A 19629-nucleotide genomic window follows, 5' to 3' on the forward strand; every position below is an offset into this window, starting at 1 on the left:
TTTTTTTTTTTTTTTTTTTTTTTTTTTTTTTTTTTTTTTTTTTTTTTTTTTTTTTTTGTTTTTTTTTTTGTTTTGTTTTGTTTTGTTTTGTTGTTTTGTTTTTGTTAGGAGTACGCCTCTGGGAGTCAGGAGACCAGAATATTTAAGATTACAGAGGATGCTTAATTTGAAAGCTAAAAATGGTCTGGAGTAGAAAGAAATCTCCATATGTGGTACACGCCACCCCACAAGTAAGTCTACCTCGTGCCCAGGGTGGGCCTGATCCTGCCCGAGCGAGGTGGGCGGTGGGCATCCTGGTGGGCATCTGGTGGGGTCAGGTCCCGGTGCCCAGGGAGACCGAAAAGCAGCCGGGGGAGGCTCGTGCCCTGTAAGGGGAGATGGCAGCTGGGGAGCCAGTCGTGGGACTCCAGACTTTGGTTCCTTCTTACTTTAATAAAAAAAAAAACCAAAAAATGGAGTTAACCTCTGAGGGAATGGCTGGGGGGCAACTGGAGGAGGGTCGGGCTCTGGGACAGGCTTAAAACAACCGCTGAAACCTCTTCTGTGTCACGGGGGGAAATAAAGCTGCAGAGTTTGTAGATCTGAAGCAAACGGTCATGTGCAGCGTGGTGTCGGCGTGCTGCCGGCAGCCACATCCTCCTTGGGGGACAGATGATGGCAACTGAATGATCTATTGCGGGCTGACCCGAGCGAGGAGGTGCTGGGAGCAGAAGGGCTGTAGGTTTGCATCCCTGGTCCAGAAGATTTGCTTCTTTTATTGCTTTATGGAGATGTGCTGTATCCTTGTGGTTTCATAAAGTTTTTCATTGCTGCAACGAATGCACGGCAGAGAGAGCAACAGAAAGGCAGTGCGGAATAAAAGTGGAGCCATTTTTAGCTTTATTAAACTCAGAAGAATAGTTAAATTAGAAATCAGCTCCGAGGAAGAGCACTTCCCAAAGCAAGTTCTTTAGGATGGTGGCCAATGGTTTGTTTTTGGAAATAATTTGTTCTTTTTTTTTTTTGTTCTGTTTTAAAAATTAAGGAATTTGCCCTTTGCAATTTCTAATTATGTACTTTCAGGGGGAAAAAAAAAAAAGTTACGCTTTTTATGTAAGGACAAAATAAAGGGACCAGGGAAGTAAATAATGCTTTCCCATTGATGTTACTGGGGTTCGATGTGAGCTGCAGTTAATGATGTCTCCCTTGGTAATAGTGAAATGGGCTCCTTAAAATGCTGGGGTGACGTCAGATCAGGTGCTAAATGAAGTGGGCTCTGCCACCAAATTTTTATTTTTTTTATTTTTTTTTTAATCTAGTTTTATCTGTGATTCCAGCAAAGACAACAGGACCAAAAGGGTGCCCGGGATGGCGATGTCTGAGGCCGGCGACTGCGGCGAGGTGTTGGCTGCCCATGTCGGGGTCGGGACGGGATGGGGAGGCAGCACGGCTGTCCTCCTCCTGCGCCTCGGGGATTGCAGTGAGATGGGGCAGGATGCGTCCCTAGCGCCCAACTGGGAGCTGAAGTGGCTGTGGAGCCCTCATCCTCGGCAGGGTGCTGGATCCTGGGGAAGCGCAGTGCCTACTGCATGGGGTGGGACAATCTAATGGACTTGCTCTTCATCTCTTAAATCAGTTCATATACTTAATTTTAACTATCTGAACGCTCGTGGCCTTAGACTTTAAAAAGTGATTAAAGTTTTGGCTCAACAGGGTCCAACTTAGGTGGGAAATTCTTCTCCAGAATCGTCCAGGCTGGAAGGGACCTCCAAAGGGCATCTAGTCCGACCTCCCCGCAGTCAGCAGGGACACCCCCAACTAGACCAGGTTGCCCAGGGCCTCGTCGAGCCTCACCTTGAATATCAAAAAGATATTCTTGTCCAGGACTTGTTCAGCTTCTCCTGCTGAATAGCTGTGCTGGGTCATGCTTCCCCTGGACAAGTGTAATGGCAGTGAGAAGGTGAAAGGTAGGATGAATTTTGCCCGTTGGTCTCAGTAGGGCCAGCTGTGGGAGCAGAGTGGTCAGGATGTGTCCGCCGTTGAGTGTTGGCCAGTCGAGGACATGCTGGAAGGGTCTGGAGGCTGGCACATTGGGTCCCTCCGGAGATAGCTAAGATAATCCACCTGGCAGGGTGGATGGGGGACGCCGGTCCGTCTTGCACGGTGTGAAAAAGACGGTGGCACAGTAGCGGTGTGGACAGAGGAGGACATATGGCACGCACGTGTGCGAGGAAGGGGAGGCTGCTGGCGAGCCGTCTGCCGCCGATCACGCTCAGAACAGGCTGTTCCCCGCCGAGAAGAAGGATACTCTGAAAAGTGTTACGGGGCAGCCTGAAATACTCCGGAGGCAATGAGTCAAACACTCCCGATGAATATTTTTTCCTGACGAAAACCAGACATGGATTAGCCGTCGGAGCTGCAGGTCAGAAAGTATAGATGGTAGGCATGCGGCTGCACACGTACGTGGGCAGGAGAGTAACAGCGAGGAGGAGCCGCGGGCTGGAGGGGGAGACCCAGGTAAAACAGAAATCCACTCCCAGAAAATTATTTGGCCGGGGTGCCCGAGACTTCCACGTGCAAGACGCCCCGTTCTCAAAGGCGCCGGCTCCACTTTAAGCCGTGTTTGCTCAGCACTTCTGGAAAGCAGGCGGCAGCTCTCCACGCGCTGAGATGGGAGTGCGTCGGGTGGGAAGCCTGGCTTCGGTTCTCCCTGTGTTGGGGAAAGTTAAGGATGTTTCAGGCACACAGCGGGCTGTCGAGACGCCGGCAGAAGGACCTCCCCGCCGGTGAGAGCTGCTCAAAAACACCCCTGGAACTTCTCTGTGCTTGGAGACCGCGGCCCTCAGCATTAGCTGGCTGGAGCTCCAAGCAGTAACCGATGAATGAATGGAACTATGTGCAAAAAATGTGGCTTAAAATTGTGATCTGAGCTGTGCCCACGGCACACGCGGTGTTTGATGGCATCAGCCAGGTGTTTGTGATACAACAGGCAGCTGTTCTTCTGCAAAGGCTGCTCTCCCGCTTGGGTATGCACATGTTTTCAAGTATAAGGACAACTTCTGTATCAGCTTGTGGGTTTTTTGTTTTTTTTTTTCCCTTAAGCCCTATCTGAAGTCAAGGTTTTATTAATAACTTTTAAGTGGCTATTTTGCAAACCTTCCTTGTGCTGCACACTTTCCTAATTTATTGTAATTTCCCGTCCGGTGGAGTGCACTGACTTCCTTTATGTAATATATCAGCTGCGGGGCTGGAAATGGTGCAGCTATGAACTGAACGAGCAGACTTTCTTGAGGCCAAATGCGGTCAGGCATCATTGCCACTGGGAGCAGAGTTTGACCTGATAATCTAATCTTATACGGGAGAGTATCTCCAGAAAAGTATTGTTACCAGCACTAAATGACCTCTGTTAATGAAGCCGGAGCAATTAGTCCTATTCAAAGCTGTCAAGAAAATGTTAACTGCTAAACAACAGTTAACGTTGGATGGCTCAAATAATGAGTGTTTTGTTTGCTGGTGTGTGTTAGGTGATGTGTTGGGAAATAATTATCCTTTGACTAGCAGCCAGCTTTGTACTAATCAGAAAGGAGAAGTCATGTTCTGTTTGAAGGATTATACCTAAAAATAGTTCTGTTGCCGCCACATCAACGAGCGAAATGAAGCAAATTCACGGAGACGTACACACCTTCTTAACATTTCACTTTTCGCCCTAAAAACTCATTGTTCAGCTGGAAGTTTCTGTTTGATCGTGTCAAAAGCACTAATACGATCTCCTGCAATAGCGCTAAGCACACTCCCCTCGAGGAGCATTACCCTATGCACCACTGACTCGCATTCAGAGCCTGCCAAATTCCCCAAGGGCCCAGGAGGAAGTAAGGAGTCTTTCTCTTTATATAAACAATCCCCTATAATGCAAGATCAACAATATTTCTGATAATCGTCTGGCAGAAGAAATCGATACGCCTGCTGTTGGAGGTGTTTGTGCGCCCGCCCGCCCGTGGTAACAGCAGGGGATTTACTCCTGCAATTCGGTAACTCCAGGCTGTCAAACTGCCCTCAAAAAAGTGACCGAGATGGAAAAAAGGATAAAAAAAGGTGATGCTGGCGAGCAAACCCAGGGTTGTCATTGTAAACAGCAAAAAACCAGGGCATCTTTTGCCATGCTGTAGGTGTTGCTTTTCACTGGGAAAGTCTTACCGGTTTGGACTGGGATGCTCCAGGCAGATGCACTGTAGAAACGCGGGTAAAGGGTAAGGGGTAATACACTTTCCTTGCAGGACTGTGCCACCAAGAGATTGGCAGCTGGAACATGCCCCAAACATCCCTAAAAGTCGGAGTTCTTTATTCTTTTTGGATGACAGCAGCAGACTAAAGCACACCTGAGCAGCTTCTCAGCTCATGTAGAGCTGCGCAGCTCCCTGGCCATCCCATGTGCCTCCCCCGTAGCATCTCCCCTTCCCCTCCGAGGGTCTCATGCCAAGTTTTGCAAGACCTGGAGCTTTCCCCCAGCCTGGAGCTGTTGTCTCCTGGCGTGGTGTGGAACAGGAGGTACCCCGTGGCACCCCGGGGGTGGCGGGTGCCGCAGGGTGCAGGGTGCTGCCTGGGCTGTGCCAGGCGTGCTGGTGCAGGCTGCCCCACTCCCTCCTGCAGACAGAATCGGGCCCCGTCCTGCAGGAGTGTTGGTGTTGGTTGGGGTTTGTTATGTAAACTGGCCATTGGCTTCCTGGTTCAACCAACACTGGCACCTTGGGAGGCATCTTCTCTTCGCAAATGGCCCTTTTTTCGTCTTCCCACCCGCTCGCATCCCGGGTTTTTCCATGGTGGGGGTGCCTTGTTCAGCCTTAGCACCCAACAGCACCGGTTTTTCGGCTGTGTCCCATCAGCAGTCAACATCCAGATGTGAATGGTACCAGGCACCAGGCAGTGTTTGGGTTTGGTCACAGCCGCTCCTGCCAGGGTTGATGCTTGGAGAAGTACCAGACAGACAGGGAACGAGTCCTGGCCTCCAGATCCACCCCCTGAAGGAGAAAACAGAAGTTTACCCAGGCTTTTGCCACTGCCGCAGTTAGCAGCACGTCTCAGATGTAATGATATGCCTTTCCTTTCTGATCCCGTGTAATGCACCAAATCCTGTTGTCCTTAATGAGATTAAAGAAGGATTTTCTACTATTTCAGTGCTCCAGCCATTAGCCACTGTTGTGCGTCTCTAGGCAGTGATGTACCTTGGCACGCTTGGCCTAGTGTCTCTCTCAAAGCCGTGATATATAGACTTTTTCCTACCAACATTATTTTGATAATTGGTCTTAAGCTCCTTGGCACACTGCTTTGAAAGGTAGATTTCAGTGTATGCACCAGAGAGGCAATCAGAGGCACTAAGGAGCTCAAAAATCTCAGCAGCTGCTGGGTGTATAAATATTTCAGCTACCAACAAGTCATTTTTCAGGGCCAGGCGAGCGCTGCATCCCCTCAGAGGCTGTCAGCTGCCCTCAGAGTGCGACTGCAGAATGCCCTGCCACTGCAAGCACAAACTGCAGGGCCAGCACAATAGCTCATGTGCAAAGATTTGCCAGGTGGTAAACTTGGCATAGTTAACTTGGTTAACTTTAAGCAGTGCTTGGTGGCCGAAATTTAAAGAGCGCGTGTTGAGAAGAAGGAATTGAGGCAACCCCCTGGCAGGATTTCCTAGCAGGGCAGGGAGAGCAACGTTCAGGGTTAAAGTTTCCACGCAGAGATGAAGAGCCCCTCGCTGACTGGTCCAGTGAGGGTTTCAGATGCCACTGGCACCCAGTGCAAGCCACCGTGGTGGGCAAGTGCTGTCTGTGGTGGGCAAGTGCTGTCTGCCCCGGGGACAGCTCGTGGTGGCCCAGCCATCCCCCTCTGCTCCCGTATGGATGTATAACATGCCCTGCTCTCACCTGTGTCAGAGGGGACCCCAGAGGTGTCCTGTGACACCAAGGTGTGTGCCAGCCTGCCTGCCCCCTCGGGGCTTGCCGACCCACCATTGTGCTGGGGAGGGAGGAGCAGGTAAACTGGGAGACATCCCACGGAGCTCTCACTGTTCCACAGCTCGCCTGCTCCTTGCCTTCATCGAGGGGTGTTTTGTTTGTCTGCCCTTCCCCTAAATACTCGCTTGGGAGCCCTCAAATAAAATCACAATTAGCTCGCGGAGCGGGATGCATTCCCGGCAGGCGGCTCCCCTGGCTCTGCTACACAGCAGCAGAGAGGAGAGGGAGGCAGGACGGGTGTTGGGGGGACCTGTTGCTCACCCCACCCCAACCGAAGCATCCCGGGTACCCTGGCAGGTCCCCGTCACCAGGCTAGGATGGCTGCACCAGCAGCACACCCAAAATCCCAGATCCTGATGCAGGAGCATCCTCTCTGCTCACATGCTCGGGCTTTTTGGAGCTTTTATGTAATGCTGGGCACAAAGTGGCTGCTGCTGCAGTAATTGCCAGTAACAACAGGTATTGTCACACCGCTCTAAACCACCCTGAGAGCATCCACGGGAGAGGTTTTGTCCCCGTTGGGCTGCCAGGCAGTTCCCAGCTCGCTGGCAGCGGGGTGGGTGCCTGTCTGCAGTTTTCAGCATCAGCCCATCCAGGCTGGGGCTGGTGCTCACACTCTCCCCTCCACCGCACGTCCCGCTGCCCGCAACAGCTCTGCCACCTCCGCAACCTCCTGGGCAACAGGCTCCTCTGGCTGAATACCAGCCCTTTCAGGAAAGGTTTGTTTCAGCCGATCCAGGTGGTAATGGCACGAGGGGCACAGGAACGTGCAGAGCAACGGGGCTGAGATGGTGTTGGGAGCAGCCCTGATTTGGGTCCATGGCTGTGATCACAAACCTCGTGTCCGGCAGCGATGCTGCAGAAGCTGAGACCCAGAGCAGCATCCTCTGGCCTGTCATCTTGCCTGACCTGTGCTGGAAAAGCAGGACTGGCCACCTGAACTTTCCCTCTCTTCAAGAGCCACACTGAATATTACCTTCAGAATGGCTTAATGATGAAGCCATTAAACTTCTCATTGCACATGGAAAGGGAAAGAAAAAGAAGTTTTGTACAAATATTGGTGCAATAGAAGAAAAACATGATTTAAGTCTGATTATCTGCTGTGTAGCTACACCACAGTGAAGAGGACGGGGACAGACTCCTCAGCTTTTGGTAGAGATCTGGGCCTGGGGAGCTGAAAGAGCAACTCAGGTATGAGGTGACAGCACGAGGCTGTCCCCAGCTGCAAGAGGGTGACGTGGCAATGGGGACATCGGAAAAATAATTCCCCAGGAAGAGCAGCTCTCTTTGCACAAGGTCTTTGTGTGGATCCCAACGCTGACGGGCACCATCGAGCTGGTAGTGTCTTGTGAGTAATCCCCACTGTGCGTGTCTTCTGCTGGATGATGTTTAACTGCTTTTATTCCTGTGCACTTCGCTCGTGTGGGAGGAAGGAATGCGGTGATAAATATGCTGGAATAATTTCAGTGCTGGATGGTTTCCATTAATGTATTTCTCATTATGTAATGCTGCCATCATGGTACAAAATCTGTTAAGGTGCCTTTTAGGAAGATGGAACACTTCTACATAGCCATAGTTAAGAAAGCCATCGTAGAGCAGGCTGGGCTTTGATCAGACACTTGTTAATTGCACCGGATGCGCTTGGGCTCTTGCATGGTATGGATTTCTTTGCCCTTACGTTATGAGACACCTCATAAATTAAAGGGTTGATGTTGTCAAATGCATGCCATTAGCACTCTCAGCAGATAATCTGTTCGGTGGCCTCAGCGCAGTCTATCTCAGGGCCTGTCTCCTGATAACACCCTGGAAGAAGAACAATGGTGCTCCAAGCTCCCAGGGACCTCCACTCTTCAGTTCCGCGCTTCAGAAGAGAAAAATTATCATTATCTGCATGGCTCAAGCTCCCTTTGAAATGCAGTTATTTTTTACTCATACATTCCAAGTATTTTTTCTATGATATCAGCGAGAAACTTGAAACTCCCTTTGAGAAGAGAAAGATCTCCTGCAGCCCTACTACTAAGGAAAATGGATAGATCAAGTAGTAAAGTTCAATGACTTACTTAGCGTTAAATAAGAAAGAGAATAATGAATTGGATTTTGTGTGCCTGTTTTTCCTCTGCAGGGAACAGTCAGGCTAATGGATTTGCATTGCCTTCTGCTTCTGTTCATCAGTCTAGGTGAGTTCAAAACACTGCTGCCTTTCTGTGCTCTCCTTTCACCGCTCACTTGTCACAACGTCAAGCATTTGGAGCCTAGCAAACCCATGGGTTTGTTACCATCAAGGCTGTCCTGACCGGTGAGGAAAACATGCAAGGTTAACCCCCTACGTCCAACGATGACGTGTGGCCTGCTGCGTGGACATCTGTATTTCACGCTAGAGTAGGCAATTCCTTACTTAGGGTGGACACTAGTTTCCTACTATTATGAGCTCAGGCTTTAACGTCCTTCAAGAGAGACATTATTTCCCTACTGGGTTCACCAAAACCTGGTTGGGTCTCCAAACCCCTCCTTTGTTTACGGGCTTTGCCGAGCGCGCCGTAGGGCTTTTTAATGGGGAAGGAAGGGAGGTGGTGTAGGAGGAAACTATTACAAAGCTATTTAACATAAACAACTTTCTCATGTAAACTCCAAACACCGCTTGGCAAGGAAGAGGTTAAAGCTGGGGGGAGGACGGGGGGAACTCATTAGGGCAAAGATATAAATAGCAAGTCGGGAAGCCTGGGGAGGGACACGGGGGAAGGGGAAGCGATGAGTTGACCCTAGATGGGGTGGACTGCCTTGGCTTGCTGAAAGCCCTCTGCTGCTCTGCCCTTGGGTTTGGATCTGGGTCCTCCCTGTGGCACCCCAAAGCGGGGGGATGCTGAGACAGGAGTCTCCCACATAACTGACCAGGAGTTGCATTTGATCAAAGGTGAACCTGGAAGGTGTTGGGGTCACCTGAAGACTTTCTGTGGAGCCAGAAACCAGTGCTGGTCTCACCTGCCCTTACTGCTCCAAACCTTCGCTGGGTCCAGCCCAGAGCCAGGGAGCTGCTCTCTGCCCACTCGGATGGTCGGAGCAGGATTTCCGTTTTCCTACCAGCCTTGGTGCCTCAGGCTTTCTGGTCTGTGTTTATTCCAAATGGGAAATGCATAATGAGAAACTGTTTAAACAACTTAAGGTACAAGGAAACTCACTGGAGTAAAGTCCAACGTTGTAATTTATTTCCAAGGAAATGATGCACTCTCCAAAAGGACTCCACTCAAATACTGCAATTTAAAGTTGCAGGAGAATTGCTGGCCATCTTGGGTGCTGCCTGCGGCCTCATCCAGGTCTGAGCGCGGTGCACGAGGTGGGCAGGAGCCTGCCAATATCATCTGTACCCCTGGCTGGTCTTGCCACCAGCAGCCGTTCACCAGCAGGTTTTTGCAGATCTTTGCAGGCAAGGAGATGCCCAATGCGGGTATAACTCTGCTGGCAAAGAGGGGCCAGGCAGCGTTTCATAAACTCTGTGCCAACGGATATGTTAAGATACACACAAATGCTAGTGAGGGCGTTTCCTTAACAATGTTTTAAACCACCCCTAGCAGCTATGTGGACCACCATGACAAAGTGCAGGAAGTGACCAAGCGGATGAGCATCTTTCCCACCCCCCACCCCGGCTGTGAGCAAGGTGGGTACCCAGGCACGTTTGAATGCCTGAGGTTCAGGGAGGGTCTGGGTGTTAGAGCTGTCCTGCCTGTTGGTTTACTTGCATGGGTAGGTCTGGACAGCCTGGTGCTGGTGAAGGAAAGCCCAGGAGCCACCGAAGCCCCGGAGGAATTCTCTTGTTCTATTTCCAGCCCTGCTTTTTAAGATACAAAGGGCTTCAGATCAGATGCATTTCTGAAGCTTATCTGTGTGAATATTTGACTGCTTATCCAAACAGAACAAAAACCTTCAAGCCTTCTGAGGTCCATCCATCAAGAGCCTTATCTCCCCGTGTCACCGCTCGGCTCCTGGCCGCTGCCACTTGGAGCCTCCTTCCACCCAGGGCTCAGCTCTGCCCACCAGCTTCCCATCTCCCCTCTCCGGGCAGCTCCACGGCATTATCCAGGGTCACCTCCTTGGCTCCCTGCTACTTCAGTGATGGCCTCTGCATTGCATGCAGGAGCAGCAGGCCTGGGCTGCTGATGGTCTACAGCCAGACGGCATCCTGATGGGCTGTGTTTGTGCTGCTGTATCTCAGCCCATCATTTCCGTCCCCCACGTGCGTAGCCATCTGGGCTATGGCCACAGCCATGACCAGAGCAGAGCACATTGACTCTTCTTGGCCCCAAGAAAGGAGAACATTTGTCTTTTTAAATGAGATATTAATGAAGCTTGGAAAAAGGACTGCAGTCTCCTCTAGCTGAGGTTCAAAGACTGAAATATCCAAGGAGAGTATTTCTGATCCCCTCTCTGGTAAAAAAGAGATTTTGTAAGAGGTCCCCCAGCTGTTGGGTTGGGGAGGAGGGGGCTGTCAGCCCTTGTCACCTGACAGTCACTGGTCCCCTCTGGCATCCTCATGGCTGCAGCCAGGCTGCTGGAGATCCCAGATAGCACCCCTAAAGCCCCAGGTGGGCTCTACTCTGAGTAGGTGAGTATGGCATGTGAGCCACTGAGATGCAGGAGGAGCATGGTGAGCATGCAGAGAGGTCACCAGCATCAGCAGTCCTGCAGAGGTTCCTGGCCAGGCAAAACAGCTGCATAGCTAGTCTTATGCCCAATTTATACAACACATTATTCAGCCTTGTCAGAAGAGCCTTTGCAGTGCTTGGTTTCAGGGCCACAGGACATTTCTTGCTTTGAAGCTGAGCTGGCACAAGAAGTCGTCTGCAGTCCTGCTGTCCTGTCAAAGCCGTGGCCAAAAACAACAGGGTGAAGACTTTGGAAAGAGCTGCCCATCCACAGCGTAAACGAGTTTAAATGGGGACCTGGCTGGCTCAGGGCTTGAGCTTCCAAGCACATCAGAGGCTGAAATCCTGTGCACAACGGTGGGGATCAGAAGTCTCTGTTCCTTGGTACCACCTAGTCTTGGCCCAGATCTAGGCTAGCTTCATCATCAGGGTGGCTTTTCCAGTGAAGACCATTTTCCTTTGGTGCTTTTCACAGGAGACTGTGACCCAGGGGCTGTTGTTGCTCTCCTCCCTGTGGTTTTAATTTTTTTCTCTGTTTTGATAGTCTGAAGGGTAAAACTAATTCCCATCTCATATATCACAATGAATTTGACTTAATAGCAAGAGGATAAATCTACTTTTTATACTGTGGTGTATTATAAGCTATTTATAAATGTCATATCACTTAAGGGTCATTTCAGGGTTTTAAATAAAGTTTTAATTTAAACATAATTTTCCAGTGTTGACAGATATGATAAATACGTATTCCAATAAAACCTAGTTTCAACAATGTTTTGCAAAAATTGTTACAAGCTAAGGATTACTCCCCTAATTTTTTTGCTTTGTTTGTCTCTGTCTTCTAGTGTTTACTTTAATGTTACATTCCATTATAGAAAAAACATCTGTGACTACAGTAATTTGTTTACCAAGGTCTCTGCTTTAGGGATAGGAGGATGCTTTTGAGAAGAATGATGGAGAGAGGAGTTAGCTGGTGTCATGGAGGCCCTAGGGCAGTCACAGCACCTCTCTCCACTATTAAGGGACACTGCCTTCTGTGCAGCTCCATGGTGGACTCCATGCCTTAATATTCAAGGCAATCCCAAAAGAAAGCCAAGAGGGCACAGTGGGACAGATTTCATGTCTGGAAGGTGAGGTTAAAGAGAAGACCTTCATCTACAGGAGGGTTGTATTCCTGTTGCCTGAGCTACTCATCCATTGATGAGCTGAGTCCCTCCAAAACTTCTCTGGACATTCTCTGGTTTCCCTGTTTTCCCCAGCTCTGAGGAAGATCTCTTTTTCTGCAATCAGATGTTTTCATTCTGCAGTAAAATAGCTCTCACATCAGCTGCCATTGTATTGTGGATGCAAACGCCGCACAACAGAGCCCTTACAGGTTGTGAGGTGAGCGGGTCAGATCCTGTGCTTGAACAGCAAAAGCACAAAGAACGATGAGCAGGAAAACCAACTTGTTTTAAAGTGCTTTAAAGCTGTTGTTTATCTTCTGCACCCTGCAGCTTACAGCCCGTATTTCTCACACCACCTCCCCGTTAGACAGTAACCAAGAGACGATGCTCTTTGGAGAGCAAGACTGTGTGCTGGAGACTTGCAAACACTGGGGCTTGTATCCTCATGGACTGGCCTCCACCTGCGAGGAGACCCCAGCTGCTGTGCTGAAATACCTGGGCAAGGGGCAGCCAGAAGGGGAGGGAGGTCTTCTTCTGGTGGGTTGCCACGTCGCCCGGGCTGCTTTCATGGTGATACCTAGAGGTGGTCATCCAGGGCAGCCAGCTATGCCAATCCTTTCAGTGGGAACAGGTGCTGGAGGATAATCCTGCTGTTTTTCTTGGTTATGGCTCGCTTCAGTCGCTAAGACTGAGCAAACAGGATTATCAAAGCAGCCTTTTGGGAGGTAAAGTGACTGCTGCTGGGTGTCCATGGCTCAGTGGACATGTGTTTCCAAGGCAGATGCTGGCTTTGCTGAGCAGCCTGCCCTAGTGAGGACGTCGGGGCAGCCATTGGCACCGAAGGGCTTTTGCTGGCCAACTCTTGCTGTTCTTGCTCAGGTCGTGTTGTGCCTCTTGGGAATGAGGGCTGGATCCCAGGTGCAAAGCCCTCTACAGCTCTCCTGGAAGGATGCCTCCACTAGTTGTGAGCAGGATGGAGACTGCCTGGCCATGGAGTAGCCAGGGGTATGGCCCCAAAACCTGGGCTGGGCCAAGGCACTGGGGAGGGAGGATGAGGGGCTCCAGCTGGGCTGCCAGGTCCACCCTGGGGAAGGCTTGAGGCACTGCAGACCACCCTTGGGTTTAGGGTGAACCAGCCCCTCCCTGTAAAACTTCAGAGCAAGTTCTTCTGCCCCTGTGTAAACATGGGCTCATGCTTCCAGCAGACTTATAGTGTATTGTCAGGTTTTATTTTAAATCTCCAGGGTGCTGCACTCATCCATTCCCTCTCAGTCCTCCTCTACTTCCTAGGGACCAGCATGGGCCCTGGTGACATTCCTTGCTACGCAAAGTCAGTGCCTCTCTGTTGCTGTTTTACCACCTTTTGCTTCTGCTGATAACAACCCATGACCCCCCTCTACCCCTGGCAATTCCCTTCTCCACCAGCAAAGGAGGACAATGTTTAAGGTTTGTGGCACCAGCATTTGCCCGGTGCCTGCACAGACGTCCCTTCACTCCCCTGGTTTTCTTTAGGCCTTAGCTGACACCCAGTTTTGGTAACAGCAAAGCAATCAAGTTTGGCTTCAGGGTTTTGTGGCAATCTTGGCCCAAAGCTGTTTTGAATAACAAGTTGCAAAATAAGCATACGTGTGCAGAGACGAACACCAAGCTGCAGGACTAGGAACTAGAGACGTGCAGCTCGGGAAGGGTTGTTAAAGCTCCAGCTTGTAGCCCTGCTGATAAGGCAGTTTCCAAGAAGTTGCCCAGCCCTTAAATTCTAGAAACTCTCTCTTCCCAGGTCAATAACCTTATATGGACTGGATCCTGGTGTCATCCTACAAGCAAACACGGTCCAGGCAGGACCTTCTGCCAGCGATAGGAGAGAGAAGAGAACCCCGTGTTGCTAAGAAGGGTTCCAGAAACTTTCTGGCACAGAGAACGAAAACAATCAGTGAAAAGCACATTTGGTAATTCTGGTAGTTTGGGAAAGCACAAGAAAACGTGCTTCAACTTCATTCTTCTTTGGCCAAATCTCTTCCTTGCCTGGGAGGGGGTCGGGGTGGCATTGGCTGAGCTGCTGCTCCCCCCTTCCTGTGCTGTGCAGGCAGTGGGCTGCAGCCCTGCAAGGCTTGGGGTCCCCCCAGGGTCTCCCCGCTTCCCAGGGAACACTCTGCAGAGCTCTGCACCCAGGATGCCCCAACACCAGCTCCCTCACAGCTTTTCACCAGCCTTAACTTCAGGCATAAACTCTTCAGAGAGATTTTTCATAGCATCCTGCAGCTCCATTAGGAAAAATATTCAGTGTGGCTCTGGAGAGAGGACCAAGACAGGGCTGATGAGACTCAGGCTCCCTCGTTTCATGGGGATTTTTTAAAATATCTTATGCAGGTGTGGGAGTTGACACAACAGAGCATGCACTGTGGTAAGAGTCCATCCAGCTTGTGTGTAAACACTGCTAGTCCATTTTTAAAACTCTTAGGAGTTGTTTCATAAACACAACATGCTTAATTTCCAAATCATGTGCCATTTCCTTTGCAGACCCCGTGGTGATGGAGCCACCCGTGTGGACACGGGACAGTCTTGGGTCCCTGCTGGAGCTGGCAGCAGAGCCAGGCAGAGGCTACCACCTGCTGGACCTTTCTCATTGACTGCCTGCTCTGTATCTCTCCACAATGCCATTTACCCGCCCCACCGACCCCTTTCTAGGCCACCACAGAAATGCTGTGTGCTGAGCATCATCCACAAACACCTCTCACTAGCTCTTGGTCATCAACAGAGCTATTGAGATGTGTGTCAGCCGTGCAAACAGTGAGGATGCTCAACGAGCAGCCTGACCTGTCTGTTGCTCATTTGAGGTCTGATGCGTGTTCTCCAGAGTCTGGGAGTGCTCTCTTTCTTGCTGGCCCTGCAGAACAGGGGCACCTTTCTCAGCTGAGGCAAACTGCTGGAATTTTTGCTGAATTGGGGAACCTGACATTTTCCCATTGAAACTTGCTCCTACCAGAAAAAGAAATGACTCTTCCAACACTCCTTAAGGAGGGGGAATAAAGTTCATACACACTGGATGGGCACCTGCCTGAATTTGCGTGGGACCCCCACGCATGCATGGGGGGTCTTGGGGGTCTTCATGGGAAGCAGTGCTGAGCATGAACCCATCTCTGCCCTGCAATCATTTATCATCCTGCAGGCAGCCCTCCCAGCTACGTTGGGTCCACAGGGCTGCTGCCTTTGGGAGCATGCAGGACCTGGCCTGTGTAATCCAGGCAACCCATGGTCATGTTTGTCCCACTCAAGTAACTCAGCCAAAGGATTCCTGTAGCTCACCCTGACTCGTGCAGCGTTGAGATTAAGGGATTCAGCACCTGCTTTGGATGGGCAAACTTTGGGGATCTTGCAGGGCTGAACCCCCAATGCTGCTGACGTGTCCAGGGAGGATCATGGTGCTGCAGCATGAACATTTCTGGGGCAGAAGCTTTGTTTTTCCACCCAGCACATTGTATGCTGTTGGTGTAATTTCCTGATGTAGGTTTTTTTTGGATTAACCTGCTCTTCTGAGCTGCCCTGAACCTCGGCAGGTTGTGCTGACTCTCACCTACAGCACATCAGGTCTCAGCTGCCCAGTTAGCCAGGCTCTGGGAAGGTCACTGGAAGAACTCCAGTGGCCTCAAATAGGAGTTGACTCATGTCCCGTGAGACCAAAACAAAATGTCTCTGCATATGAAAAAATATTATGGAAACCGTATCATCCATGCACAAAAGCCACACTTCAAACTTTATCATATAAAATACATAATATCACAAATGGAAGGAAAAATTGCGTGAGGCCTGGTGCACATTAAAATTGTTGGCCCGTGAAAAATATCCATTCCCATAAACACAGCAATTTCCCACACACAAGTAGGCATCCGAAGCTGGAAGGTTTGGACCCTTTCTGCACTCCTTCAAAGCACCCGTTTCTCTGTGGCAGATACTGATTTCTAGGCTCATCCCTCGTCTTGTCAAGAATGACCCAGAGCAGATGCTTTCGATGGAGTTTGTCAATATGAGGCGATGGGGTGGCGTGACAGGTAATGCTTCAGGACCTCATAAATACAGCAACATCACCAGAGGGTGATGCTGGGGGCAGAGGTGGGTGCTGAGAGCACCCCATGGGTTGGCTTAGGTCTTTCTGGGAGGTCCAACTCTGTGGTCCAGTCCTGCGCCAGGGATGCTGGCCAGGGTTTGGCTGTGGTAGCTCAGCAATGCAGAGTCCCTGCGGGTCCCACAGCTGCCGTCTGCAGCTTGGTCATATTCCAGCAAGAGCTGATTGCCACGGGCCAGGGAGCAGCATTTAGCATATCACCTTGAGGAAAAGAGCAGAGGATGGCTTGGCACGCACAGCAAATGCAATTCTCAGAGAAAAGAATGAATTAATGTGGGTATTAACCAGCGATTTGTCATACAGCCCCTGGAGCCAGCTTCTGCTGCTGTGAAGTGTGCAGTGAAAGGCAACGGATACTTCTGCCTCTCCTTTGGCTTCTCCAGAGTTCTTCGGTGCTGGGAGCAGGTGAACATGGGAGCAGGAATGGAGAAGCCACGCTGAATGCTTCAGCTTCTCACTGCAAGTGGCTCTTGTCTCTGACCTGGGGCCACGGGACAAACTTTAGCTCAGCCTTTCCCTCCGTGCTGTGCTCCTCTGCGCAGGAAGGAGCATCAGGAGCTGGCTGTGGGCACTGCAGAAGCACCATCTATCTCCTGGAGGCTGGACCTGAAGCACTTCCCGCTCTGCTGTGCCTCACTGTCACCACCCTGCAACACCTCAGGGACAGAGAGGTGCCACGACAACACCCTACAGCAGCTGGGCCAAACATTCAAGCTCCAAGCGACACAGAACCAAGTGAAATGACCCATCTGCACCATTTGTTCACTGTTGCAATCAAATTAACTTTTTTTTTCCCCCCAAAACACATGTAGTTTAGGCCAACTGGTCACACTGTGCAAGCCCATCACATGCCCAGAGAGCACAAGAGCTGTGAGACGGCTGATGGGCTCTGGGGCTCTCCTGCTCCCCTGCCTCAGTGTTGTGGGTTGGCTGTGGAATGTGGCCGGGCAAACTGTGCTATACTGGTTCCCTGCTGGAGCACGTTCCCCTGACTGACATCAGGAGACATCCAGCTGCGATGACTAAGCTCTTCTTACATTCCAGACATCCAACAAATAAATGTTTCTTGAAAATAAGCTCGTGTTTTGTTTTGGGAAACGAGCGAACCATCAGCCTGGTTGGTTTCGTGAAGGGGACAAAGCTTCACAAGGACCAGCATCTCTCTCGCCCACCCTCCCAGCTCTCCTCTCCTCCTTGGATGGGTTTGGAATGAGCTCTGGAGGTCTAACTGCGGAGACTAATGATGTGCAAAAGCTCACTTTCATTTTTCACTCTACTTTTTTGGAAGGTGGAACATTTCACAGTTGACAGTACCACGCTAGAGCCATATGAGGCAAGCGACTATTTTTAACCAGACGGAGACTATCTGGGAGTCTATGAGAGTCTACCACTGCATCAGTTTAAGCAAGGAAGAAACCATGGGATCCAAAAGCGGCGCTGGGAGGGATGGGGGCGGAAAGACTTTTATTGTGCACTCGTTCCAATAACTCTTCAACCACTTCAAGACTTTGATGACGACTGTCTCGAGGTGCCTGTGGGGTCACTTCAAGTGGTGGCTGCACTTTACAAAATGCATCTTTTTTTTGAGAGGGAGGCAGGTTAGAGCAACTCGAGAGGCTACCAATGTTCACTAACTGCTTCTCACCCTGCTCCAAACTGGGCCACATGGAAGAAGGTGCTTGAGCTGCTTCTCACTGCCCTTCTCTGAGCTCCCATCACCCTGCATTAGCTGGGTGCAATACGCTGAAAGCTTGTGGGACCACAGCCTGGGCTGAGAAGGAGAAAGAGTGGCCTCAGCTCTGCTCTGGATGCTCTTCCACCTGACAGCTAAAAGCACCGTTTTTCCCTCCTCTTCCTATCCTGTCCCTGCCCCTGAAATCTTGAGTAATGGGGCCTGACACGTGTGTTTTTCCAGAACAAAATCTCTTCAGATCAAATTAATTCTGTGATTTCCATCTGCTTCCTCCTCTGCATAAATGATGGAGACTTCCTGAAGCTAACGGCCAAGCTTGCTCGAAGCCGGGACATTAAAATTAATCTTTTGTTCTTGGGTACTTTCTGTAACCTGACGGCTCATGGTGCTCCTTCTCCCTTCTCGCCTGCAGAACCATAGGTCCCCAACCTGCAGGCAAAGAGGAACTTGGAGAAGGAGGGGAAGAGGAGGGTGTGAAGTGACTTGTCTGTGGGTTGGAACTCACCTGGAGGCTCACACTGAGAGGTCTTTGCCAAGAGAGTCTCCCTGTGGAGTCGCTGCCTGCGTGGGGGCGAGGGCAGCGCCGTGGGTCCAGCCTGGTGTCCACCACAAAACAGCCTCAAATGAGCCTCTGGCTGCAGCCCAGATACCAAGTCCAAGGGTGAGGCCGTCGTTCATCCAGGCGTTTCTGAGGACACGGTAACTGAGGGCTGTGTGTGAAAACACCAGACAATCTCTCCTTCCCAGTTTGAGGGGACACTGGCTGAGTAGGATGTTTGTGTTGGAGCCCTAGCAACACCGCGTCCTGTAGGTCCTCTTTGCATTAAGAGGAACTGAGATTCTGCTGGGAACATCTTGTATTGTGCATGCATTTCCCCTCTCCCGCTTATCAGAGGTTGCATCGAGTTGCTTATATTATAGTCTAAAATACAGATGAAGCTGTAAAGCAAGAATAATAAATGCTGCTCATCAGCAGATACCCCAGAAGCACATCCTGTTAATAAAGGGCATTGGGTGAATAAAATGCCTTTTACTCCCTGATCAGGGCATTTTTCTTCACTGCTTTTTAGCAATGTATAACACTGGGTCTGAGCTGGGATATTTGTATTTTTGTGTGGATCTACATTTGCATTTTCCTGTGTGTAGCTCTGTAACCTGCCTGCATTGCTGGTGTCAGTGGGGCTGGCACCACAGAATTTCCCCAGCCTTTCAAAGGCACGGAGCAGGAGTCTAGAGAACATTAACCTGCATCTGTCTCCCATCTGCAGTGCATCCACCAGTACTCATACAGGTAGGACCTCCCTGGATCAGAGATCTCAAAGCTCTTGGTGAAGTGTGTTCCTTCTTTTCTTAAAAGATACTCCTCACATCCTTACCCAGCTTTTTACCTTAGCAGGACTGTGCTGGTGCTGAGCTGCAGCGTCCTTGGCTTCTCTGCTCACCGAGTGGGGCTGGTCTAGTGGGATTTCTAAGTGTGGGGGATTTTACACTGATTAGTCACAAATTTACAAACCTGAGTGTGGAGCCTTCACGCTTACTTCAGCATCACCCCTCAGGGACAGGCCTCCTTGTCCTTTGGGTAGGGTCGAGTCCCTCTTTCTTACACTGGTTTTATTGGTGTCTGCCTTTGTGTCCTCCTCTTGCATTGCGGCTGTGAGGTCTACATCCCTGTCACACAAGCCAGTGCTGTCGGTGTTTTCCTTCTTGGTTGTTGTGTAATTCAGATTCTGCTAGCAGTGTTTGGATTATGTCATTGCCTCATTTGAACCGTGTTTTCCTTGGCTGCAGGTTTGATTTTCTTGGCATTGCAGCTGGGGCATCTTCTCAGACGTGCACACCTGCTGCTCTCTGCCTTTCCCCTGTCCTGCACCTTGTGCTCACCTCTGCAAATCCAAACTGCAAAGTCTGGGGTTTGCAATTCTTTCCTCCCTCGTTCACAACAGCTAACGCAACTTCTCCTCCCCTTTAGTTCTCATACAGCAGCACTTATCTTGGACTAAAGTTGTCCTTATACCATATAAAACCGTTAACGTTT

At 50.3% G+C, this 19629-nt stretch overlaps 1 protein-coding gene across 3 annotated transcripts in view; it reads left to right on the top strand.

Annotated features, from left to right (window-relative positions):
- The window catches only part of ADRB1 (adrenoceptor beta 1), a 14160-nt gene extending 2831 nt beyond the window's left edge, over positions 1 to 11329 (top strand). Inside the window, exons 2-3 of one of the 3 annotated variants that reach the window (XM_014959106.1) lie at positions 109 to 230; positions 1299 to 11329. In XM_014959106.1, coding sequence (XP_014814592.1) covers positions 109 to 165 — 57 coding nt within the window. In that variant the 3' untranslated portion in view covers positions 166 to 230; positions 1299 to 11329. The remainder of the gene's footprint in view (positions 1 to 108; positions 231 to 1298) is intronic. The other 2 variants (XM_014959114.1, XM_014959123.1) reach the window with 2 other exon arrangements.
- The last annotated feature ends 8300 nt before the right edge of the window (positions 11330 to 19629 follow it).

Source organism: Calidris pugnax, unplaced genomic scaffold, assembly GCF_001431845.1.
Source record: "Calidris pugnax isolate Ruff unplaced genomic scaffold, ASM143184v1 scaffold4, whole genome shotgun sequence".
NCBI lineage: Eukaryota > Metazoa > Chordata > Aves > Charadriiformes > Scolopacidae > Calidris > Calidris pugnax.